The sequence below is a fragment of the Aythya marila genome (assembly GCF_965140915.1).
Source record: "Aythya marila genome assembly, chromosome: 17".
Taxonomy (NCBI): Eukaryota; Metazoa; Chordata; class Aves; order Anseriformes; family Anatidae; genus Aythya; species Aythya marila.
The window spans coordinates 10,330,265-10,357,490 of record NC_139058.1 but is presented as its reverse complement, the minus strand read 5'-3'; the positions used below and the strand labels follow the sequence as shown (position 1 = coordinate 10,357,490).

Below are 27,226 nucleotides of genomic sequence, written 5' to 3'. Positions count from 1 at the left end.
ATTTTTCATAAAAGCAAACATAAGCTATACTCCCCTAAGTCTCAAAATGCAGTAACTAACAAAAATTTTGATGTTACTTGCTTGCATTTTTATCCATATTTTCCATCTTCATTCACTTCTTGACATGTTGGGTTTCTTTTTGCTTGGAGTAATATGTCCATTAACTGCTAACAGAGGTCACTGCCACACGTTCCTGTACCTCTCACACATTCGTTTAGGTTGATGCTCGTAGAGCATGAATAGATTTGTGCATCTCTAGTAAAATGCTCGTTATAGATTGGTGTTAACTACACCTCTGTATTGTACAGTCGTGTGGTATACTCTTCTCAGATTAGATTAGAAGTAAAGCCATCGCCAGCTTTGGGATTGAACTGGAAGCAATTCTGGCCATTTTGCCTCCTAGTGCACTTCACAGCACCCACTGAAACCTGCAGCTATACCTAATTTTTTCCTCATTCTACTCAAATGCTGCCCTACCCCAGCTCGATTAGTTCAGCGCAGAATGCAACCCAAAGCAGGATGACTGGCCTGGGCATTAAAATTGTTGTGTATACATGGTGTAGGAACTTGTTGTTATTTTCTCATAGTGTTTCCTTCACATAAATTGTTAAAAGACAGACCAGTGTCCCCTTTCTAAGTTTTCTTGTTGACGGCACTGTAGGCAGTGTGGTGGCTTCACACTGCCAAGCTCTGCCACCTGTGGCTTTGTTTCTTAGCCAGAGTTCGTGACTGCAATCTGTTGTGTTTCAATTTGTGGCTCTAGAGCTCTATAACAAATCCTGCTTTTATGAAAAAAAAAAAAAAAAAAGGAAAAAAAAAAAAAACAAACATCTTTCAATTCTGTGTTGAAATGTATCACTTTGCTGTTTTCCCATTCCCCCATGTCAATTGAATATTGTGCTATCTGAGAGAGCTGGAACTGAGAGTGAGTTGGTAACACTGACCCTGCTGTTTGTCAGAAAGGTAGATGTAAAGGAAGTTGCTATAAAAACATTCCTTGCTTTGCAAATAACAGCTGAATAGGACTGTCTGTAATAGGTGTGTTTAGCAATAGAAAATAGCATTTCCAGAGTCTGACTCTGAATGTCCTAGGAAGCAGATGGGGTACCTGTGTTTGGTAGTGAAATACAACTTGATAAATGGAAAATCTGAACAATGTACGTTTACAGATTATTTGTGCGATCACATTTTTCCTTATTAATACAGAAAGGGCAATCCTACAGCTGCTAGGGATGTTCTGTCACCAGAATAGCAATTGACCTCAAACTTGACCTCTGTCTCCTAATGTATGTAATTAAAAAAAAAAAAAAAAAAAAAAAAGCTTTTTCCAGAAAAGAGATAATTGCATAAAATTCTTGTTTTTTCCATTCTGACTGTTCAAACACTAATCACAACCCATCTCTGTTATCTTTATTGGTGAGCAGCATCTCAGCTGGACTCTTTCATTTTTAGCGGTAGTTATTTTGTCCTTTTGCTTTTAAGTTTACATGTTAAAAAAGACAACTTATTTTGGATCTGCAACTTAAAAATCACATCTTTAATCATCAGAAACAATATCTTATGATACACTTCTGTTTGCAAAGGAGTCCAGAATGCTTCCTGCACTTATAAATGTAGAAATTGCTTTGTTCCCTGTTGAAATGCAAATGTCCTGGGGCATAGCATGGCAGTTTTTCATCAACCTATGGCAATGTTTTCAAGCCGCTCAGGGCAGGAGGTAAAGAATAATGCCATATCCTGGTGTGCAAGATAAATTATCAAAATTGGAATTCACTCTGACATAAACTTGGACGTAGTTATTCAGGCAAAAGATGTCATGGATTCTGGTTTAATATCTTGCTGACAAAGACAATAGTACACATGATATTATTACACATGAAACCCTTCGTGTACTCCATCAGGCTTAGTATGATTGGTTTTGTGTTTTTTTCTTTTAGACTGAAGCTCTTTGCCCCCAAGCTGTATTTTCTTTTTCTTAAGTGTGTGATCTTGTCACAAACTCTGGTCAAGCTTTCCATCTTCTACAGCGCAGCTGTTACTTTTTTGGGAGTTCTTTCCCTTTACTATCAGTATTTCAGATATTTTTTCCTCTCAAATGCACTTATTCATTTCTTGTCTAAATGGAGTATTGTTGATATAATTTGTTCATGTTTCTCTTAACTCTAAATGCATTTGTACTTTTACCTTCAATGATGATCAGCTTATCCTAACATCATAGCATTCCTTGCAAATGTCATAAATGTGCTTTCAGATGATAGACAGGTCAAATACTTCAAGACTTATTGGTTCTGCTTAATGGGTAAGATATGATGTAAAGCAATTAGAGATCTGTAGGGACAGGGTATCTGTGATAGGAAGGCTGGTATTGTTGAAGCTTGTTTGCAGTGTCCTTACCTCCCTTTTCTGCTTCCTATTCGGATAATGTTGCTGTTCATCATTTCACCTTGAAATTGTCTTTAAGGTTTGTTCCTGGTTTAAAAAAAAAAAAAAAAAAAAAAAAAGGCAAGAAAAAGCAAGTACTGTTACATGCTTCCTTATGTCGATTTTACCGTTTCTGTTCAACCTAATCAGCCGTGGACAAGACAAGGTTCCTGACAAGCTGTTAAACACCATTGGCATTTGTGGCAGGAAGCATAACTAATGAACTAAGTTGGAGGTAGCTGAGCTGCACACTGTTAATTGATATTTCACTCCTGAGCTCTTTCTCATTCGCTGTGTGTGACAGAAGGTCAGAGCAGCCTTTCTCTCCCTTGTGCGTGAGGGCTCTTTGAGAACAAATTCTGCACGAATGCATGTGCAGAGTGGCTGGCAGTGACATGGCACATTGGGCTGTGGTCTGCGTGAGCTGCTTGTTCATAGCTAACAGGGTAAGAGGGTCAATATGGCCCCGATCTAGAGTGAAAATCCAAAGCTATAGGTGTTCTCCCATCTCATTCTCTAGTCTAGGCAAAGCCTTTGAGTGTCCAAGGCTGCTTGCAGCCAAGGGGGATGCTGTCTGCTTGGGCTGAATGCCTTTATCCACAAACACAGTTTTCAAATTTAAATGACACCTGGATATTGTTAGGAAAGCAGTCTTGTCATTTTATTAAAACACGTTGAAAGCTTCTCTTAAGTTTAACATGCCTGGAATCTGGCTTTATCAAGGAAGGTAATGTGGGTTTAATACTTGTAAATTTTGTCATTTGACAGTAACGTTCCTGGTGGTAAATCAGTAAATGGCATAGCTAGCTGAATGGTAAGAGAGGAATCAGGCCTCTAAGAAATCACACAATCTAAAACTGTGCTGGTTTTGACCTGCTCTTTTGGGGGCTTGTATGTATGGTGCTTCAGATAGATGGGGTTTCAGCTGTTTCCATAAATTGAAATCAAAAAATGATAGAAGAAAAAAACAGTGGAATAAAACTGGAGATTGTTTTCCTGAAATCTGAGCTCTGAGGACATAAAATATGAGATTCTAAATAGTTGTGATTGTTAGCAACCCTTTGATGTCTAGATCTGTGTTAGTAATTTGCTAAACTTCAGTTTATTGTTTGTAGCCTCAATAAGAAAAACTCTGGGACTGTTCCCCTGCTAATTTGAGTACGTATTTTTAACCAAACAAAAGTAGGCCAGCTTATTCTTCAAAGTTCATCTTACCTTCTGGTTTCTGTGCACTTACACAGAACTTATTTCTTTAGGCCTGTGGCTTTTAGGCCTTAATCATGGGAGCTCTGTCCCCAGTGAGGCTGGCCTCTCACCGAGCAGGAGAGGAACAGGAGAGGCCGCTGGTTCAGCAGAACTCAAGGCGTTGACGAGGCAGGTACATCAGGCTGCCATCACTGTGGGGTCGGCATGCCAGTCATGCTTAGACTGTCGTGATCGTGTGCCCAGTAACTGTCAGCGATGCAACAAGAGGAATTTGGCGGGCTAATTATAAGTGTTTAGACGGTTTTCTTCCTTGAGTGAAGAAAAAAACGTGCACTTTGCAAATTTATCTAAAGCTACCTGAAAGATGCATATCTTGTGTTGTAGGAACCTTTGCTATCAGTAAGGAAATGGTTTGTGAGCCCTGCGGGCAGGTTGGGCTGGTCAGATGTGCTCTGCTCCTGGGGACAGTAGGAGCAAATGGTATCTTGTGTTTAAGTTAACATTTAGTGCAGTTCTGTCACGTTCAGTATGCACATTTGTCTAGTCGTAATTAAGCTTCTAGTGTATCCCAATGCTGTATTTTAGAAGGAGAAGCCAGCCTGCCACTTGCTCTCTGTAAGATGACACACAGATTTCAACCTGAGGAACTGTTTCGTGTTTTGTTTTCCACTGACAGAGCAAACCTGGTTCTGGAAGAGGCATTCGGGCTGTCTGCCCTCTCAGCGTGTGGTGAGACTCCTGGTTTGTGGAGTCAGGAGAACAAAGGAAAATGCTGTGAATCAAACCTTTTATCGTGGCAGCCCATCTGAATGTGATGAAGAATAGGGCTTAGGACCTTGGTCTTGGTCCTGTCATGGTGGTTTGGGGGTGTCCCGGGTGTCCCAGCGGGACAGCTGTGGTGTGCAAGGAGAGGAGGCTGCGCCGTGGGCTTCAGCACCCTCACCACGATGGGCGAGTTGCCTGTGGAGAGGCCAGTGGAGATTTGGAGAGCCCTGAGAAATACCTTGCAGGGAGGGAGAATATAAACATTTTTACTGAGTTGCTCAATGCCAGCAATTAGACTAGTTAAAGCAGTAAACATCTGAATGAATTGTGGCTGTGAAACAGTTTGAACTAATCTGAGTCACACTACCCTGAGCACAAACACTTGGTTTCTTAAGGCGGTGGTAATTACAGTATACTTTTATTTATTTTTGAACAAAGTATAAATCAGTAAATCTAGAAGCTTTATTTAGAGGAACATAGTACGGTTGTTATCTGCTTCATCTTTACTGCTGTCTCCTGCCCTCCCTCCCCTCTCGTCTGTACCTCCTGAGCAGCCTCTTTCAGGAGTCAGTCTTGCCCTTCAGCTTTGCCATGAATGGCAGAAATGTGGATTGCTATAAATCCATTTGTCTGCATTAATATTAATACGTGGATTATTTTCTCACTTTCCTGGAAAGGAGAAGCAGTCTTCTTTTCTTCATCTTTAGTGGTGGCACATTTCTGTGCAAGGCGATGATTTCTGTCAGTGGAAGCAGCAGTTTGTGATTAGTGCAGAATGCCTGGGAGGAGGCGGGCTGTGTCTTCTGGAAACACGCTGAGCCCTTTGTCCTGACTTTCTCCGTGCATCTCGTTTACTGTCAGAGAGCAAGGCTGGAATTATCTCTATTCATACGTACATAAAAGTGTATGTGAGGGTGAGCTTACTTTTATTGACACAAAATAAGAAATATGCCTGAGCGCAGTAGTCAGAGGATGTAAAAATGCTCAGAGGATATAAAAATGCTTGAAGGAACATGTCCAAATTTCCTGTTCCTTAGTAGATTTATTTAAAGATGATCTGTTTCTACTGCAAGACAAAATATCCATTTTTTGGCTGCCCGTGTCTAGATGAAGATCTGTCAGAGCGGGTATAGTGGGGCAGCTAACAATGGAAAATGATTACATACGTGGTGATTGGTAAAGGGAACAAAAGAAAGCCAGGAGGTCATCATTGGGGTGCAGACTAGCGCAGCTTGATTTTATAAACGTGTTTTAGTTTTACTACCAGCACTAAAACTAAAAATGTACTCTCTGGTGGAAGCATACAATTTCAGGGATGAATGAAAGGCATAATTAGATCATTTAGTAAGTGATGAAGCTACTAGCTCTGCTTGTATTAATCATTACTTTGAGCAGAGATGGAATTGTCAGAACTTCTTAACAACAGGGGTGGGTTGAGATGCTTTGTTAAATTTATTTGGGATAATACTATTTGTGTCAGTATTTTAGTCCTATGCATAGCATGTTGCAATATTTTTATCTTGAGCTAACAGCTGTAGCATATTATTAAGATAGTTTAGATTTTGAATTGTTTTCTGTAAAAATGAAACTTCCAGAAATTCCGAAGTTGGTGTTTTGACCTTTCTGTGCCACAGAGGAACTCGAGGAAAAGCCCTTGAAGTCACTGTAAGAGGAAGGATTAAGAACTGTTTAGTAATAGTATAATGTAACCTAGATCACCAGTAAGCATTCCTCTTCTCACTCTCTAACAAAGGGTCAAGGTTGTGTAGAAATTTGCCTAGAGATAGTGTAAAGATTTACAATTAATGGGCTGTGTATTTTTGCTTTTTATCTTGAGTGGTCATTGAACAGAGATTTCATAATAGCACTTTTGTTTTCATTTTTATTATTTTGTATATATTTTAAAGTAATTGTGTAAGCACGGATTTCGCTATAAAAAACCCACAGGTCTGACTGCAAAGACTTGCTCAAAAGTTTATTTGTATTATTATTTGTATTTTTAAATAAATTACAGAAGTTCACAGAGCATGTGTAAATCAGGCACGCTTATAAATAGGAGATAGGTAATGTGAATTTGCTTAGATGTTATACCAAACCACAGAATGAAGGAAAGAATCAGGGGATTTCAGCTGCTCAATCTGTCTTCTCACTAGTATAGGGTAGACTCATCTTGGGATTGTTAGCAACTTCTGTAGGCAAAATGTGTGTAATGTGTTTGGGACTGAATTCCAGACTCTCTGAGGAGCATACTATACATGCTCATTGCTGTTACCTGTTGGGGTTAATTGTTTTAAGAAATTGTATATTTTTTCATTCTTTCTGTGGTTTGGAGAATATGGTATTTATTCTGTCTCCCTGTTGGTTTATTATGGTGGTGACTATCCTTCAAACTATCTGTTGTGTGAAATGGGTGCCCATGAAGCTCTCTGATGTTTGTTTTTTTTTTAATTGTTGTTTTCAGGATCCAACAAACTTGGATAAATTCAATGTCTCTAACTTCTTTCATGTTAAGAACAACATAAAAATAATTGATCCAGGTAAGGATGAACTGAAGGTAGGTGAGAAAACACCAGCTTAAATATGCAAATTCTAAAGGCTGCATTTTTATGGATGAGTATTCCTTGGAGGCTGATGGTAGCTTTGAAAGCTTCTTGGAAACATTTTCAAATTGTCCCTTTCACATCAAAAAGAGTTGATAAATTTTGAAACAAAGACATGATTCCTTGAGAAATCATTAACTGTCTCTGGGTTCTGCACAGACACAGGAAGTTTTCTATGTCCTTGAAGAGAAAGTAGATGAGAGAGAATTGAGACGAGGAGAAAAAATAATTTGCCAAAAAATCTAATAGCCAGTACCAGAACCAAGACAAAGAAACCTACATCTTCTTGTAGGTTGTTCTCATCTGCTGTGTGCTAGGTGCTGTTTCATACATTTAACTGTATCAACAATGTGGTGTTCATCCTTCTGTCTGAATAACAATATGTCTTCCAAGTTAAAGATTGATATATATGTTTCTCAAATTATTTCAATCAAAAATGTCTTTTCTGTTTTTCTTTGTGGATATCACAACTAAGGAATTTGCTTCACAATCGTTTTGTGATTCTTTGATAACTAAATGCTTAATGATATCTGCTAATGTTCTGTAGTCGAAGGGAAAAAATCTGTCCAGTGTCCTTGGGGTTTCCTTTAGAACTGTTTCTAGTGAGGTGTAATTGCTGTTTCTAAGCATGGTGTGTTTTTCTGAGTCTTACTGTGCTCATCTCTTTAAAGCTACTAATTCTGCAAGCCAGCAACTGTATTAACCACTTATTTTTGGAGGGTAATATCTCAGAGATGGAATATTTCGTTATCAGCAAATACTAGGCATGCCAACACAGAGAACAAGTGAAACTTCTTTAAAAAATATAATTAATGAAATTCTACAGTCTACTCCACCAGCCTCCTATCCCTGATGTCTCATTAAAGGTCTGATTCTGGGATTTTTGCGTCACAGACTTGGTCATTTAGTACAGAGACAAAGGACAGAAATTTATATGGCACCCAACTATATCTTCTCTTCATTGTTCTATAGAAATAATTTGGTTAGACTTGTATGAACTTGGATCAATTGCAGTGGTCTCAAATAAATTTTTGCAGTAATTGATTTGAAGTTGATTTTTCTTTTCTTATATATCATCATATTGGCATTTATTGTGTCATATTTCAGGTTATCCTGTCTTTAGTGTTATGCATTGTTACTTGTTACTGTTTCTGCAGGAATAAACATAGTTATTAGACTATTAAAAAAAAAAAAGAAAAAGTAAAAATAACTGGAAGATTTTTGTATGACAAGGTGTGTAGTAATAGGGATGAGAACAATATAGAATTTGTCTTTTAATTCTGAATGATTTTGTCTTATATAGATGAAGAAAAAGCAAAATTAGATCCATCTTACTATTTGAAAAATACAAATGCTGAGACACGAGAGACTTTACTGGAGCTCTATAAGGAGTTCAAAGGTGATGATATTCTAGCAGCTACTATGAAGGCTCCTGAAAAGAAGAAAGTGGATAAGCTGAATGCAGTAAGTTGACTTAACTTGCACTTTAGCACTGTTGAAGAAGTAATAAATGTTTTTTGGCTTGGATGCCATATCACAGTATAAACAGACACTTCTTATATTTCTGTTACCTGGAAGTTTTTCACAGATGAAGGTATAAAAATCACATTGGGATTCTTAGAAATATGTTATATGTGTCAATGAATTTCTCTTTGTTAAATCATTATAAATGAACCTAAATGTTTTAGAAATGGAGCACAAGAAGGAGGAGGAATCTTTCTGATGTGGTTATGATGTATGTGTTGGCAGAACCTTTTTTCCCAGGTTGCAGTCTCTTGCTCTAAATTTGTTTATCATTGCTTCCTGCAGTTATTGGCAGAGAGAACACACCTTAGGGGCAGTGCAAGTGAATCATTTCTGGTGTGGGCAAATACATAAATCAACTACAGCTGCTTCACCTTTTTTTCCAATGTAGTGCAGGATTTTTAGTGAAATATTTTAAAGAATGTTCTTCCAGGTGCACGTTAGTGTGTGTTCATGGCTGTCAAAAGGAGCATTCATCTGCATCTAGATTTCCTACATCAAAGGATGTTTGAAATGAGCAAGACGGTATTTTTCTTTAATAATTCTGGGATGTATGTGTCTCCATGCTTTGATTATACTTACATGAAAATGAATAGTAATGCAGCATATGGCTTTTTATGAGGAGGCTTATTTGTAGTTTAGTTAGTGAACATATGTGACGTATGAGTAGGATCACGTTTGCCCCATTTTCAGGATGCATAGCATTATAGGAAAAGAAAATATTCCGGGAGAAAAAGAAAGAGATAAGAAGCAATGATGAACTCTACATATGTTGGAGAGTCAGATTATTAGCTAATCGTGTGGATGGGTTAACTATAAACTTGCACAGCATGCGGTGTAACCTGATGGACAGAGCATTGGCCTGTGACTTAGACATACATTCTCTACCAGTCATTACCCCAGAGTCACTAAAAGTATCTCTGGGCTTATTAGGTCTTTCTAATTTACTATAAAATCCACGTGTAATGTTCACATTTTCTTTCTGTAGAAGAATCACAAAGTTCAAAATAGAGCCATAGGACAGTGCCTCTGCACGCAGAAGGGCCTGTGTGTGGGAGGGGGTTGGTTTGTTTTCCTCTGCAGCGTCTCTGTGGTTCACTGGATTTTCCTTCCACTTACTCAGCAATGTTGGAGAATTTTACAGATGTCTTGCCAGCAGTACTGCTTTCATATCTCTACCTGTGGACACACAAATAAATTCTAATAATAAAATCTTTGCATAATAATGTATTAAATCATTGTGGAGGCAATAAGCCCCTTCAGCTCAGTGCCTGGGCAGCCTTAACTAGAGTTTCATCGAGGAAATGTTATGGGTAACAGATGGAGAAATATCCCTACATTGGATATTTGTTTCTTCCTGTAAGAAGAAGAAAGAGCAGAAAGTCTGCCTTCAGAAGGATGAAATAAATGATATTTGTGTGTTTTCAGTGCTTATATAGTATCTAGTGCTTATCTAGTTTCTTAAATGGATAAATTGTAATAGCTAATATCTTTTTCTCTTGCTTTTTCCTCTGCGAACAGGCTCACTATTCCACTGGAGCAGTAAGTGCTTCCTTCACCTCCACTGCAATGGTGCCTGAAACTACCCATGAAGCAGGTACCAGAATTACCTATCTACAAGCTGTTAATTTACTTTCCAGTTTTAATGAGTGCTCCCAAGCACACATACATTTATGGGGACTGAAGGAATGCATTGATAATTGGCCGGTAACAATGCCTTGGAAATGCCTTGAGCAGATATATCCGTACTTTCACATAAGCTCATTCTGAAAATAATGAAGCAGTTTTGAATTGGCTTCATCTTCTGAATGGCAATTACTTATGTTGTTGAACTGAAAGTAATGAGGGGATGATGACCCCTATGACCAGGGACCACAAAATGGTGTATCCACTTACCTAAGTTAGCAGAGAAGTATAATCTCTCCTCAAATTTCATACAAAATCTTTACTACCTTTTTGATATAACCTGGTATTGGTTAGAATCATGGCAAATTTTGTGGTGATAGCCTTTGATTTCCTGCTTTTCAAAGTTATTTTCTACACAAAAATGCAGTTTAATAATATAAAGTCTTTATTTCATTTTCTAGCCTCAACATAAATCTGTAGAATGTATTCAGTTTGAACATTGATTAAACAGCTGAGCAGTTAGTATTCCCAGTTGAAGAAAGAAATCTGTCTTTTGGCACTAAAATGCAAAAGTGTGTCACACACTTTGGCAAAGATTGAACGTGTTTGCCAAAACTGCATGTCTACCAGGTTCAATTCCTTAACTTGTTGAATTGCAATGATTTGCAGGTGAATCTTTGGGTGTTGAAAGTATTTGACTTACTGGACATTTTGACACAATGGAAGTAGAAACATTCTAGATTGATCCTTTCGTTTGACTTTCCAGTAAAGTTTCCAGTAATTTAGCTTTATTTGTTTTCAGATCTGGGTAGGTTCTCATATGTCAGCAATTTGTGGTTGACTGATGACTACCTGCTTGGCTTCCAAGTTTGACAAGAACCAGTTTGGTTTCAAAGTAATGTTCATGATTGGTAGACATTACTTGAAAATTATAGTATGTGATATTGAATGTTTTTGTGACTTAAAAATACAGATGATATTGTTGGCTCTCGAGGAGCTGGTGGCTTTCTGTAATGGAAAGTGTTTTGCACAGAGATTAATGTGAGATTATCGTAAATAAATTGTCGAGTGCAATCGCCAAAGACCCAGTATTCCAGAGGAAAAAGGTTAGACAGTAGAATTTAGTAATTTTTTTGCTGATCAGTGAATAAACTTCCAGAGAACTAATTATTGCCTTTTTTGCATTGTTACAGCTGCTATTGATGAAGATGTTGTAAGATACAAATATGTGAAGAAGAAGGGCTATGTACGACTCCACACTAACAAAGGAGACTTAAACTTGGAGCTACACTGTGACATGGTACTGTATGCCCCATAGGCTAAATCTTCTAATGTACATGTACATCTAGATGTAGAGAGATGTCAGAGCTAGCAATGAAAATGTCCAGGGATAGGAGCAGTGCGTAGTTTTAATAGATACAGGTAAGTAATTAACTCACAGTGATTTTGGCGTGTTTGGAGTTTCATCTTTCAAGCAAAATACTCTAGGAGATTCAGAGAGCCAGGGAATTGTTGCAGGAGTAGATGTACTTCCTTTGCTGCTGTTTACTTAGAAGAGATGGCATGAAATGAACAGAGGTTACCTCTTGAGGGGTAGATGTGAAGAGTTTTAAAATTATCTCCTGCAAGTTCATGGGTAAAAAATGGTTGAACAAATTTTGCATCTTTTGAGGGTGTGGAAGGGGATCACTTTTAAGTAAAGCAGGGATTTTTGGATGCTTCCCTTTCAGTTTTTGAGTGGAAGTTCTCTTTAAGAACAAAAGAGACTCAAGACCAGCATTGTGGTCTCATCTCTTTTGCTGGTACCTTACCTATACCCTTGTGCAAACAACCTAGCTTCAATGATTTTAGCTTTTTATTTCTTGATTTTAGCAACTGTCAAGTACAATTTTAAGTACCCCACTTTGCCAGTCCCGCTCTTTCTCTCAACAAGCTCATAAGAGTGAAATGGCAAAATCTGTTTAGAATTTGTACATCAAATTATGGAAGTCAAATTACGTAGATCTCTTTCATAGAACTGTTCCATTCTGCTTCATCAATACCTACTCAAACACGTGAATTCTGTGTAATGTCTGTGTTGCATCTGTGTTCAGTAGGTGTCTGGACTGGGCTATCTATTGTAATATGTATACATACATGTATAATTTTATATATTATACTACTGCATGCATAAGCATGCTCATGAGTTTTAGTGGAGCAATTTACAACATATGGTACCTGTTGAGAGCTTCAAAAGATCAAGATTATAGGGACTCAAACAGTAACTGGATAAGGAAGACAAAGAGGAAAAAAAGAAGGAAGAGTACGGAGAAGGAAGAATAATCCAAGGTTACACAGCAGGTTACTGGCAGAAACAGGAAAAGAACCTTGGTGAAACTGAGAGCAATCAATTTGAATACTCCTGGTTAAGATCATCAGAAATGTTTAGATTTGTTTTTAAATCCTGGACCTTAGAGAACAAACTTAAACAAAAACCATGCAATATGTTTTTATCTCCTGCTGTCTCAGTATTTAAGGTTCAAGTTTTCAAATGTCTTTCCTTTGCCTTTAAGAGGTAGAGATTCATTTAAAAAACAGTGTACTAGAGTTTCCTTATAGTCAATACAGTTTGATTCTTCAAGAAATCTGTGGCTCTTACAATACTGAACATGGTAAGACTCATGCTAGACAGACAGGTTGTGGCAACACTGATGTCTCAGACACTGCTGGTGTTTTTGGTTATTTCTTTGTACAGACACATCTATAAAAGGAAAGTGTTTTTAATGCAAAAATCCCAAACCTTCAATTGCTTACTGAGATTTTTAGCTTGAGAAATTATAGGTCTGAATGTAGATGTTTTGGGGTTTAAATGGTGGATCTTCTTGTCATGGACCTCACAGAACTAAAGACAGTGATGCTGGCTGGGAGCTGGGGTGCTTAGTGTGGAATCCAGAGATGCACTGGGAGAATGCATCCTTTTTGCCTAACCATGTGTGCAGCTGTGGGTAAGGAAAATGAGCAACCAGGACAGTCCTGCCAGCTTTCCTTTCTCTTCCTTTCTCCCTAAAAGCAAGGAGCAAGGTACATGTAAACAACTAAAGCTGATCTGTGCAAACAATATGAGAATTTCCACAAAAATGTATCATGCTATTAATTCTGTAGACCTCTGTCATCCATACAGGTGTTTTCCATGCTCCTAAATAGTAACACTATGTAATAAGGCAAAAAGCAGAGGATGTTAATACAGCAATATTTGGGGGAAGCAGCAGAATGAGCAGATTGCATTGACTCATTTGTTTTGCCATATGTTCTGAAACTGGCTCCTGGCTAGTGCAGGCTGGCTGCAGCTATTCTTATCAGCGTGGTTTCTTTGGTCACACGTGTGAACAGTATCACTCAGTCCTGAGGACCCAGGCTCAAATGCCCATTAAAAGCTTCTTGTATGATATCCGTTGTGTTTTCTTTTTTTTTCCCAGCTAAATCCCTATTCATTTCCCTTTCACACAGTGCTTCCTCATGTACATATTGGAAGTGTGCAGTATTTTGCACTACTGAACCTGCTTGAACATTGGTCTCTAGCCATCTGTTTCTTTCATTTCTTTGTGTTGATTAAATCTGTGTGAATTAAGCAGACCTTTGGCTTAACTGAGGAAGAAGATATATATTTAGAATAGGTAGGAAAAACTTGCTGCTTTAAGGAGCTTTTCACAACATCCACTTTAGGTCATCATCTGAGGTCTATTAAATCAGTTCTTCCTGGAGATGTTTCCTTTACTATATAAGGAGCTTGTGCTTCTAATTTTGTTTTTCCTGAATCACACTGAGGTTAGGCATGTAAGCTAGCACAGTGCAGAATAGAGCAAACATCTTGCAAGTGCATAATACATAAATAAGTTGCACACATATATATGGATCAGTTACAGCAGAACTATTGTGATGGCAAGGACAGACACAGAAAATAGGGAAATCCCAAAATCAAGGCCTTCAAATACTCAGTTCACTCTGCTTGTGAATATGCACTGCAATAGTATTAATTATTTCATCATGTGATGTTTCTTGTTAATCTGCTCTCCTGCCTGATTCAGTACACAAGCTGAACCAGTTCTGGGAAGAATTTGGAATTCTGTAGGGGAAAGAAATCATATGCAGGATTTCAATTTTCTGCAGAAGTGTAGAGTCTTGGTAAGGCACTGTCTGACCAAGTAGCTAAGCCCCTTGAATGCAGTCTGAGGGAGCTGGACTGTATCATAATGCCTGCCCAAATTAATGTTGCATGGGCTTTTTGGTGCATGACTTTTCAGCCTTTGCAATCTTTCAGTGTAGTTGGTATGGGTAGGACCTCAGCTTTTCCGAAGGGAAAGGAGTGAGGAACAGATTTCAGCCTAAGGCACTGTACTGATACCCTCTCAGACCATCAGCAGATTTGGGGCCAGTGGATTCAACATGAGATTCTGTGCTACAAGGGGGAATAAGAGAGTTGATAGCAGTATTAGGCTGTCTTTACTGTTTGAAATCAGCCAAAATGTGTATGGTTTGGGGAATTCATGTATCTACTCTCACTCTCTCAATCAATGCAAGTGCAGGAGCAAGTGTATGATTTATGAGCAATGTTATAGTGGTGCTTAGCTTCTTCTTTTTTCTTTCTTTCTTTTTTTTTTTTTTTTTTTTTTTTTTTTGTTAAAAAACAACAACTGAGCACTCTCAGACTGGTTGTTGCCTCGACCTAACCACAGGTTCCTTCTTGTAATTGCTGAATGACATCCTGTGCCCAGGTTATTATGGAAGCCATCCTAGCAGTGGTTTTCATTGCAGAGTTCTGCAAATACATGATTGTGAAATGCTTTAGGAAGGTTGATTCTGAAGTTGCTATATAAATATGATAAATGAATACCTTTGTCCAGAGGTAGGGCATATAACATTCAAATTACATTTTAAAATAGTCTTATGGGCAAGATTTAAATAGACATTTCTGAGGTGAAGTTTGCTGAAATAGAGAACAACAAGTGTCATACTTGCTGTCATAGAGTGATGTCTACTTTGGAGTCTTCAGTTGTATTTTCATGGCTATGGGGTGTCTATTTAAACAAAATATTCTTGCAGTTCTCCTCAGAGTGGTCTGCACTGCTGCTGAAGTCTGCCCAGTATCGATTTTGTCTTTAGTACACCGCCCCTTGGATTCCTGCTCTCTGTCCCCAGTTCTTCTGTTCTGAGTTCTCTTTGGAGCAGAAGCAGTTTTCCCCTTTTTTGTGAGTGACGTGGCAGTACGAATTGTCTGGAGTTCGGTTTATATGTACATGTGGACACCTTTGTTTAAAAATAAATGGAGGGATCTTCGTACACTAGTACTTTAAGGTACCAATCAGTAAGATTGATAGTGATGAGATTCTTCCTAGTACCAAAAGTCTAATCAAGAAAAGTTTAGTATTGATCCAGGGTAGGAAATCAGTGCTGCAGTGTGATTGAAGTCATCAGTTAGCTTGTGACAGGATACAGAAGAAGAGCACGAGATAGGACTGGAATCCAGGTATTTTCTGTGTTTGAAATCACTTGTTCAGAGCACCGGAAAACTTCAGTTAGGTTCCAAAAAGATGATGTGTGGTGTAAGTCACTGACCTGAGAAAAAGGCAATAGAGACTTTGGAAGATAAGCTGGTTTTTTTTTTTTTGTTTGTTTTTTTGTTTTTTTTGTTTTTTTTTCCCTATCTGTTTGAGTTTTTGCCTCAAATGAGCAAAGGTGCACTACTGCTCTCTCTTCTCTTTGCACCACAGTGGTGTGCGTGTTGCTCTTTATGACCATTTGTTTTTCTCCCAGTCGTCTTGTTCAGATACAGTATGTTCCCCCTGATGGGGACGTAATCAGATGGCCATTTGTTAGGACATTTTCCAGGAAGCTTGAGTTCAGCTGGGCATAACCAACATTTGTTGTATATACTAATTGGAAACAAATTTACAAAATTCTACTTGCCAGAAGTAGTTATGACTAATACAGAAGATTTAACACATCCAACGTGCTTTTCTTTCAGCTCTTGTCTTATACACAGCCAGACAAATAAGTGATGAAGAAATAGTTGATGAAAGGCAATGAATGTGGCTGGATTTATTGTATTTTATTTATGGTGATTCTTCTAATCTCAAGTTCTTTTAGCTGTTTTAATTGGGATGCTTCTGGGAACAGCCATCTACATCATCTGTGTTGTATTCTGCTCTATTAGTGACTATATTGATGAAGTTATGCCTTGTAGATGGTGAAGCAACCTCCTAAGCCAGGGTGGAAGCTTTATCCTGCAGAAAAAGTCAAACTGACATGGAAGTGGAAACAGAAAAGCAGTGTGGTGTGATAGATAGATTGGAGAACTAGGAGCTGGAACAGCCTGAATTCTGTGCCTTTGCCACTGGGGTGCTGTATGATGTGGCTACGTCATGTGGCTAATTTGGGTACAGAGACTTATTTTTACTTTCATTGTATTGTTTGGTTGTTTTGTGTACTATCTCCCTTCTCCATTTTAAGTTCTCGTACAAATGATCACGATGCAGTAATGATCTGGTGGCTAAACACATGTGATAGAGGTAATTGAATACTAATCCTTAACTGCCATGGCAGTTTTTGTTAATTCCCTTGTGTCTCTCTGATTTAATACTTTAAGTTTTAAGGGCAAGTTGGCATAACAAAGAAGAATGTGAGATGGTTTCAGAGCTCTGTCAAGCGCTCCACAAATGCTTTTTGAGGTTTTAGGACCTGGCAAACTCTACTTAATGATGATGTCTTGGCATAACTATCTGAAGAAGCCATTATTCTACAGACAGTGATGTTTTAATCTTTTGAGGCCCTCTGACCTATTAAATATGTCTCTGATCTATAAATGTGTAATCTAGCCCCTGTTCTTTGAAATCATCTGTCCTTTTGTGTGAGGGACTGATCCAAAGATCAGAAGCCTGTAAACTTCTTTTCCATTTCCAGTGGGAAAGAAGTGAGTTCCTTAAAAAATCCTTTGACCTTCTTGCATGACGAGGTCCCCCAGTCTTCCTGAATCTCTCATTTTCCCTCCAATTTAAATGTCCATTCTAACTCGATTTGTGCCAGCTGTCTTTGGCAAATATCTGGCTGCTGTTTTACCAGTGTCATGTTCACTCAGTCATATGCTCATAGGGGTGAAGTACGGTGGTTTTGGCATGGTTATAAATAGCTTATTTCACTTTTTTTTTTCAACAAAATATGTCATTGTAGAAAGAGCTGCAAGTTTCAGCTTTGAACGTTCTAGTCAACAGAAGCTAAAAACAAACAAAACTGTCCTCTTCCAGTAGAACAGTCAGATAAAAATGTTTGTTAGAGAGGATGTTTTTATTTCCTGGTGTGTTTTTACCTCAAAGTGCTACAATGGCAGACAGATCTGGTGCTCTTTGTGGCTGGTAGTTGAATGGCCCTGTGCAGCAATATTGATTAGCAGATTGTTTTTTGGTTGTTCTTAAGAGGCTAGAAACTAGTATTTAAGTTATTCTTAACTTAAGGGACACGACACCTATGCGTGAAATAGGAGAAACATTTTCTTGTGAGATACGGACAGGAAATGCTTTACCTGTGTGCTACCATCTTTCACTTCTCCTCGGCTCTGTTTTGCAGCAGTGAAGGGCAATAGGAGCCCCATTGCCAGAATGGGCCATTCAACGTGGAAATGAGGAAGGCGTTTATCCAATTCCCTGTGTACCTGTCTGTGCACCGTGGCTGACGTTGGCTTTCTTTGCATGGTTTCCTGGCAGCTTCTGCCTTTGGGTAACTGGGAATATGTTTTACACATTTGGACCTTTCTACCTCCCCAGCATCCCTGGCAAGCTGGATCTGGTAGAGGGAATTGATCGTTATTGGATTCTGTTTTGCTTTTTGACATTTGACGGTGCAGGAGTCCCATACCAGCTGCGTCTGCCACTTAGTGATCCCAAACCTGAGGATGAGGTAGGCGGTTTGGAGTTACACAGCTGCTGCTCTTCATCTTCCTGTGACATGTTTCTTGTTTGTACCTTGGCTCTTCTGATGAGAGCAGGGTGACCTTGGGAGGCTGACAGCTACCAGAGCTTTGCCGTCTAGTGTGGAAGTGGTTATGAGGTGCATCTTCTTAAAATGCAGAATTTATGTGCCAGTTGCAGACTGAAGAAATGCCAGAGAGCCGCTGTGGGACCTGCGATACTCCAAACTTTACAGCTGTTGGAGGTTACTCAAGCAATTAAAGTTGGGTCCTCATTTTAGCTGTACTTAGTGATGCTGTCGTATTTGCTGGTGCCCAGCCTTGCACTGCACTGTCTGACAAGCTCCTCAACCCTCCTGTGACTTACAAATTTGAGGGAGAAAGGATTGTTTTCTTTTCTACTACTACAATAAATAAGTTAGAGGGAAAGTAATGACTGCGGCTCGGAATGACGGCGCTGCCTCTGGAGAGCTAGCAGTTAACGTTGACAAATTAGATGAGTGAATTAGATGCCCTGTTTAACTTGAATTGTTCTCAGCTAAACTGATTGATTGTCCCTACTTGCGAAAAAGTCAGGAGGTGGGAATGGAGTATGTCATTTTTTTATTGGCATCTTGTCTAAGCTAAACATCTTACTTAGACTTTGGAAAAGTTTTCAGTAGTATCATTAATGTCAGAACTGAAAAGTGCTTCTGAAAAGTGAAATTTAGCAATCTGTTAGATTGCTAAACAGCTAATTAAATTATAGTAGGTTTCTGTATAATGAGAATGCAAGAATTCTGCTGTTTGTTCTTAGAAAACTTTGAGGTAGTGAAATAGGCAAATGATTGCTATGAAGTCAACAATCTTTTACCTGAGGCATACTTTGCTTGTTCTGATTCTTGTTTTAATTTTAACGAGTCTAGCCAAGTGTTTTTTTTAACGAGTCTAGCCAAGTGTTTTACCCCACAGTGCCATGATGCTTTCATCTTTCCTATCTCATTGGATCTGTGCTCTTCTGATCACAAATTGATCTGAATGTGTTTGCTCAGTGCGTGATCAGATTGAGAAGACTGGTCTCTCGTACATGAACAGCATCTTCTTTGATTTGAACCACAGCAGGCAGCTGTAGTTTGTCACCATAACCTGTCACCAGATCAATCCCTCTCATGTGCTGGGGAAGTGTTTTAAAGGAAAGTAGAAGTGGCAGGGGGTGATATCAGGGTCTACAATCATGAATCCTCCTGCAGGAGAAATGTTTTGAGTTCCCACACTGGAATTCTCCCCAAGCTTTTGCAGCGGGCTCTGTGGAGTTTTAGATTTTCTTGTCCCTCTTGCTCTGAGACAAATTGAGTGTGCTCATAGTCTATTTGAAAGTGAAATGGGGTAGGTAGCCTAATCTGTCTTCTGGTACAGTGTTTTGTATTGAAATGCACTAAAACCATTTGTATGTCCAATTTTTTTCTGTGAGTTAGTGGAGGAAGCAGATGCTTGCACCTGATAGATGGTGATTCCTGAAACTGCTGCTTTATTACGGTTATAACGCTGTCTCTGACTAAGCCCTAAATAAAGCCAAGCTTTTATTAGGGTGAGTTTGTTACTCAGGGACTGATAGGCTGTGGGGATTGCATATTGAGAGGAGTGGGGAGATGGGGAGAACTGAGTTTAAGCCTTACTATATCAACTCTTTATGGTTCATGCATTAGAAATCTTCATTCTAGAAGAGCTAGAATGAAGAGTGAAAATGCTTTAGAGTTTTGGTTTTTTGTTGTTGTTGTTTTTTTTTTTTTTTTTTAAAAAAAAAAAAAGGTTAAAGAGCATGTATGTAAATGGACTAAAGCAACAGAAAATCTGCCAAAGGAGATCTATGTAAGGAAAAAATAAAATAAGCTTAGTTTGAAGCCTTAGAAATTTCCATCACTAGTTCATGCCTCTTAATAGCAGGATTCTGGCTTTTGTGTGATAAGATGAAGGCTGTAGAATGCAATTTCAATTCATGAGGAATCAGCTTTTCATTATTGCAGATTATTTTTGCTTTGAAGCATAGGGTTAATGGACAAGGCTCTGTGTTTTAGTGCAACTACAACAGTTCATCCAATTTAGAGAGACAAAAAGAAATAAAAGGGAAGTGGAATTAGCACAAGGAAATTATACAGATGTGCAAATGACAGCTTCTGAATGCTTAGAGTGAAATTTCTCTGTAAGGTTCATGCAGATCCTCAAGGGATGAAGCATTTTGAAATGATTAGCTCTTCACATGGTAAAGCCTTCTTCCTTGCAGTCATAGCAACAACTCAGAAGCTCCTCTTTTTTCCCATCTCCTGTACCTTGGCAACAGGGGTGCCGCAGGTTTTTAGTCTACTTCTGGTTGGCCTTTCATCTGTCCAATACAAATTCTGAGTTAAGCCAACTTTTACAAATGTGATGACCCATTTCAACAGATGAGAAAGGAGGGATGCAAAGTGAGAATCAGATAGTGATCTGGCTTGGTTTGTCTTACCCCTCTGGTCTTGGGTTGCAGCGGGAGAGGTGAATTTTGCCTGGTTTGTAACAATCCTTGCTGGCACAAAGGAAACTATAGCAAAGGAAGAGTTTCTTTTTAAATTTTATATACCTTTTTTCATTATTTCCCCTTTTCCATGATTTCACAATCTGTCTCTTGTCACTATTGTGTTTGCATGGTCACTCTGAGTAGCAATCTTTTTAATTCCGAAATTTGTCTAGGTTTAGTGACTGGTAGAGTGCTGATGTTTCCATGTCAAGTTACCCCCCTAAGTGTGTTAGTTAAAGGAAGATGTAAGCATTACTAGAAAACCACTGGGTTGTTACCCCCATTATATGCCCGTCTGTGAGCCAGGCACAGCATTTGGGTCTTCCTGTGTGATAAGCATTCTTCTGCATTCCTGTCTCTAAGGGTTTATTAAAATTTTAGTGTTTGTCTTGGGCATGAGTTTTCAACAATTGAAGTACAGTTATATGGCATCTTCAAAATAAATGGGAAAAGAAGTGGGAACAGAATAAAAATATTTTTTTTCTTAATGTTTGTCACTTGTAGAGAATAGAATTGTCTTTAAGTTGAAGGACATCATGCAGAGCCATGTTTATTTTTGTCGTCCTATCTTGACCAAAGAAAAGGAGGATTTCTCAGGGTTGTCCTGCCATGTTCTTCAGCTTTCTGCAATTTTTTTGTTTGCCTTCATGGGACTATCACTGCAGCCTTCCAAGAAACCATTGCAGTAGATTTACAACCTAACTTTTCTTTCTGTTACTGTCTTTTGAATCAACAATATTACAAAATAAGGTGGTGTTTTCGCCCTGACTGTATATGTCCAAGTCATAGGAGAATAAAATAACGTACGTAATTTCCTGATTAATGTAAAAGGAATAGAGGGAGAAGCTAACTGTTCCTGTTGATTTGAGACAAGAACAGCCAGAAGTAAAAAGAGAGCCTGGAGTCCATTGTCACTAATGAGCCAACAAAAAAGTGGCATTGTCTGCTGCACTTACCACATTTCTAGGTGTCTTGGCCATCCCTTCCTCCTTGAGAAATTGTGTGAGGCAAGTGGTGTGGAGGAAGTTTCTGAAAAAGTAGACAGGTTTGCATTCCAAGACTGTGAGTCTGACATCTTCCGCAAGATCTTACACTCGTGTAACAAAGTCAGGTTTGTTTACATATATTTCTCATCGGCCTTTGTAGTTGGAACAAAGACTTCAAAGACAATTGTGTTTACATGGTCAGTGCAGAACACAACTTCGTTCTACACCTTCCCCAGGAACCTCAAGCCCTTCTGCTTTGGACAGGATGCTGCTTAAAACAGTCCTTGAAATGTGCTTGGCAGTGTGAGATTTGGCAAGAACATTAATGCTTTGAATAAATCAGATAATCTGAGCCAGATATTCTAGATTGACTGCATGACTGAAACTGGGGTTTATTACTGATTGAATGCAAACCTTTTTATTTGTGTCTCTACTCAAAAGCACCACAAAAGGTAATGGTAATGTTGCTAAGGAACTGTTTACCTGCCAAATGTATCTGTATGATGCATGAGGTGACCATGGGAACCAATTTGGTGGCAATTATTTAAAGAAAACCTTGCGGTGAAATTATTATTGCATGTACACAAAATATTTCTGCAGTTGCACTTGAAAAGCCTGTTTCTGGGAAAAGATATAATAACTAGAAAACAATTTAGAAAGAAGGGTCAGCACAGGTCCTGCATGGAAAAACACATTACTAAGTCCATTTTTTAATGTATATTTTACAAATCAAGTATTGAAATTAAATAGGAAAACTGTATTGGGTTATCAACTTTATGCAGGTTTAAAACAGTTTGATATATATCCCTAAGGGACTTAGTCTTTTGCCTGATTTCATTTTTCTTAAAAAATTAATTACAGGTTGCTGTATTCCCCCCAGAGAACTTATTAACTATGTCTCTCTCTGCAAAGACTGTTTGGCTCTCAAGAGATAAAGTGCCTTAGGCTAAAAGCTGCTGATTCCATTTCTGATTCATAAAGAAAATTTTTAATCTTATTTTTATCCTTACTGACATTTTTCATGAGTGCTAACTAATAGCACTACTGTAGGATCAAGGTTGTTACAATGTGGTCTTATAAGGGAAACACACACTGACAAATGATTCTTCAGGGATTTAATTTTACTTGAAAAGTTATGTACAAAGATTATTTTCATGGATATGTGTCCAGTTCAAATAAAAGTTTCCAAATTTGCAATATAAACATTGAATCAATAGGAAATTCTCCTATTGCTTGAAACAGTTTTTATGGAATATGTCTTCTTACAAGTTGCCCTTGGGATGCTACCAAAGTACATGTCTTAGTGTCGTTCTACCATAAACCATTACCGTTATAACTGAGAAATGAAGTATAAAGGAAATCTGAGATTATAGTTGGTGTAAGATTGCATTAGAACCTGTTTATTTTCCCAGTTATGGTAGCTGACAACTGTCATCTATATCTTTGTAGAGTAATTAGGAAGGAATCATTATAAAAGAATTTCAGGTGCCATGTAGGAGGGTAATGTTTGTTTGGATAATTAAGGGACATTTCAGTGTTAAACAGTGGTGAGAATGATTGTGCTTCAGATGAGAAATTACTATGGAAAATTGAACTTCTGGATGGTTCAGTATGAATAATTACATGGATCTGTTTTTTTTTTGTGTGTGTGTAGTTGTTTTGTGTGTTTTTTTTTTTTGTTTGTTTGTTTTTTTAAGATAGAGATTATTTCACTCTTAAGTTATTGTAATTGGGCTTGCCTTATTTTTAAAAAATATATCCGTGGGCTTTATTTTTTTGGTTGGTTGTTTTTAAGCCACTTCAAATTGCAAGTCTCAGTCTCACTCTCTCTTTCTTCAGCTCCCAGTCTAGTGGTACAACCAAGAATAGTCTCTTATCAATTCAAAATGAATCAGTCTCTTTCAGAAAAACGCTTGGAGTCCTGTATGTATTTGTTTACAGACGTCATGACTCATGCTGGGGCTTTGCTTGCAAGTGCATATAACAAGAAGTGCATTTTCAAAGTCTGTAACAACTCAGATTAGTTAGTTGTTTGGCGATATTCTGGTAGAGCTGGAACAGATTTATGCACATACTCCATAGTGGAGCTGGAAGACATGTCCAAGTACAGAAAACTGGTTTTGTGCATATATTTTGTATATTATTTGTATGTGTGAAGGTACTTTAATATTATAGAGAAGAGTATCTGTACAATTAATATGGGAATACAACTAGGTAGAGGTAAAGGTTTTGAAAAGGAAATGTTTGAATGCCCAAGCTCGTAAATTCAAATAAATAGCTTTAGTTTACACTGTAAAAGTAAATTAGAAGTGGCAATGTATTCAACATCTTTTTTTTACTTTTTTCTTTTTTTTTTTTCCAGATTTTTGAAAACGAGTTGACTTTTCTATTATTATTTATTTTCTTGTGTGTTGGGCCAGTTGTCAAAACAGTGACTTCTGGGGTCAGTCCCATTTTCAGTTCCAAATGGTGAAGGGGATCAAATGCTTCTCTTCAAGTTAGCTTCAATGTACTCGCTTAGCAATAATAAAGCAGAATAGTCAGGTTCTTTCTTACTCTAGGAAATTAACTTTTTTCTGTGCCCATTTGGAAGAGAATTATGGTACACTATTGAAACTAAGTTATCTGAAAGTCTGAGCTTACCTGATTTCACTATCAGTTTATCTACCAGGAGTTCACGTTGTCCGAGTTAATGTTCAACACTTCTTTGTGTTAATTTGAAGGTCTGAGTTTAATTTATTTAACACAACATGTGTATCTCCTGTATAATTTTAAAAAGTATGTTTTTTATTTTTCTGTAGACAGAGGTTCATTCCTCTTCAATAGTCATGAATGATTGAAAAGTAACTGTTGTAGATAATGTAATGACCAATTTGATAGGCTAAAGGTATTGCTTAATTAAAACTTCTGTTTGTCTTTCAGACACCCCGAACGTGTGAAAACTTTATCAAACTGTGCAAGAAGAACTATTATGATGGAACAATTTTTCACAGATCAATTCGTAATTTTGTTGTGAGTATTGAGCAGATCCCATGTAATGCACATACATGATGTCCTCAAAATATTTATTTAGTTTCTTCCATGCATGACAACTTGCAATAGAATTATGTTAAAATAGACCTTCAGAACTAGGATTGTCCTAATTTACTGAATTTGTACTTTACTGGTCTTACTAACTGCTGTCTCTGACTAATACTGTCACGGAGTATCACTGCATTTAGTAGTGTTTTCACTGGCATTCCGGACAAAGCCTTTGGGAGTCATTGCCTTGGCAAGGAGGCAATCAGCCTCCCCAAGCTGTGGGTGGGTGGTTAATGAACAGAAGGGGGGGGAGGGTGGGATAGATGCTAATTTGCATATGTAATTGTGTGGCCTGTTGAAATCATATTCAGATGAAATGTCAGAAAGCAGCTGAATTTTTGTTTCAGGTTGTGGTGCTTGGATACTGTCCCATTATCTTTTCCTGAGAGTGCTCCAGGATATGAAGGAGTTAAAGAGCACTTCTTGAAACAGAAAGCTGACTTTAGTAGTCAAAGACCTAAGCTTTCAACTTGTATTAGAGAGCTCCATATATAGTTGTAAACCATTGGCCTTCATATCCTATTGAACACAGCTGGTAGAAAGAAGCAAGAGATGCTCTCATATAAGTGAAGCTCCTTCTTACAATGACAAACAGTTTGGATTCAAACGGGATGGTCATTTTAATCATATGCTTAACTTTGAGTATGCCAGTATTTACATACTCCTGTATGCCTGAGCCTACATCAAGCTTTTATAAAGATATCAAGATATAATCCTTCAGCAACGGTTTACTTTCCTTACCTCTTTCTGGGAGAGATGTATCTAATAACATGGTAGTCTGAAAAAGTGTGTTGAATTCCAAGGTTTAATTCTCAGGATTGAAACTTAGATTTGGCTACTTACCAGCCTAGTTAATAGATTTTCTAATGCATTTTTTGTTTAATATCAAGACTGCCAGATGTTATGAGTCCTTGAGACGTCTTTTTGCTACTGCAGGCCATCAGAAGGCCTAGAAATATGACCTTTAATTTACATAGGTACAGTCCAGGCAGCTTAGGATATTGTAGCTGTACTGTAAGTTCCTTTCAAAAAAAATTAGCAACCTGATCCTGAAGGCAGTGCACGTCTTTCAGAGGACATCACTGAATGTTACATTCCATCCTAAAAAAAAAAAAAAAAAAAAAAAAAAAAGAGAGAGAGAAAAGAAAAGCTTTTTTATTCTGGCAGCACTATATATCTCAGTTCATAGTTCAACTCACCATTAAAATTGTGCTTGTGTGCTATTACTGCGTAGCTAGTCATGTCACGCTCCCTCTACTGTCGTTGAGCTACGGAATATTATTTCTGTAGACCCTGCATATATATAAAGTGATTAATTTTGTTGCTAAAAGATTGGTTTCACATGGGGATTTTTCCCGCTGCAGACAGTGAGGAGGATACTGTGAAACATGGATTCAAATACAGAAAATATTCTACATCCTCTCATTTTGCCTTCACATCATGTGGAGGATTGGTAGCAAAATATAAAGCCTTTTATGTTCCAAAAGCAATGCATCGTCAGTTAAAAAGCAGGTTGTACCCTAACACACAATAGAAAGGCTGATCTGGTTAACCCATTTGAGTCTGTTTATTTTCTTATTTACCCCCTAGAGACCTATTATTTTTACAAAACTGTCATTTTGCTCTTGGATAAGTAATGTAGGAGATGACTGCCAGCTGATAAAAGAAACTCCAAATAGGTAGTAATGGTTTCCTTGTTGCTAACTTGTCAACATCACGTAGTATAGAAGGAAGAAAAAACAGTAGAATTGGCTTTTATGGCTTGTATTTAATGTCTTTCACACAGATATGTGTGTAACGTATTGATTTTATTTTAATTCTGCAGATCCAAGGAGGTGATCCGACTGGAACAGGAACAGGTAAGATTGAGTTTTCGTTATGTAAGCTATTTATTTTCACTTCATGTGCGATGTTGTTAATTTGTTTTCAGATACCTTGTAGTTTATATCCAGATACCTTGTAGATTAAAATTCTTTAAATGATGATCTGTGGTATTTCATGAGTATTTCTGCTTTAAAGTACAGGTTTTGTAGTTATATTTTTTATGACCATCTTTACTGTGCTTAAAATTTCATCCCATATATTCTAATTGTAAAACATGGCATTCTTCCACATAGAATTCTTGTTGGGTCTTTGCTTCCTTTTTGTTTCAGAATATAAATAAAGGAAAATTAAAATGATTTTACAGCTGGCCTTCCAGGGCAAAGAACAAAGGAAGAAACACATTCATGCAAAGTTACTTTCAAATTCAGCGTTAATGAAATACTTGAGACCTGCCTCTGAGTTGGGGAATGGCCAGATACCATCTGTTCTCCCAGCTAGTTGTCTTGTAAAGCCCAATCTTCTCTTTTTTCTAGTGTTTAGGTATCACTGTTACTAGATTCTTCTGCCTGTTTCTTCTCCCTGAGTGTTGGAGATATGCAAATCAGTCATATCAGAAATGGTCAGGAGACACAGCAGCTGAAGGATCCTCAGAGTGTTTACTACCACATTTGATATGTCATGTAATATTCCTAGTTGGTGCTGCAAATTTGCTCATTATCCACTTGTA

The 27,226-nt window shown here is 37.9% G+C and overlaps 1 protein-coding gene across 1 annotated transcript in view; it reads left to right on the top strand.

The window, feature by feature from the left end:
- Positions 1–27,226, top strand: part of PPIL2 (peptidylprolyl isomerase like 2) — a 73,379-nt gene that overhangs the window by 20,905 nt on the left and 25,248 nt on the right. Inside the window, exons 9-14 of the mRNA XM_082773837.1 lie at positions 6,854–6,929; positions 8,296–8,456; positions 10,038–10,113; positions 11,336–11,442; positions 24,517–24,606; positions 26,501–26,534. Of these exons, the coding sequence (XP_082629963.1) occupies positions 6,854–6,929; positions 8,296–8,456; positions 10,038–10,113; positions 11,336–11,442; positions 24,517–24,606; positions 26,501–26,534 (544 nt within the window). The remainder of the gene's footprint in view (positions 1–6,853; positions 6,930–8,295; positions 8,457–10,037; positions 10,114–11,335; positions 11,443–24,516; positions 24,607–26,500; positions 26,535–27,226) is intronic.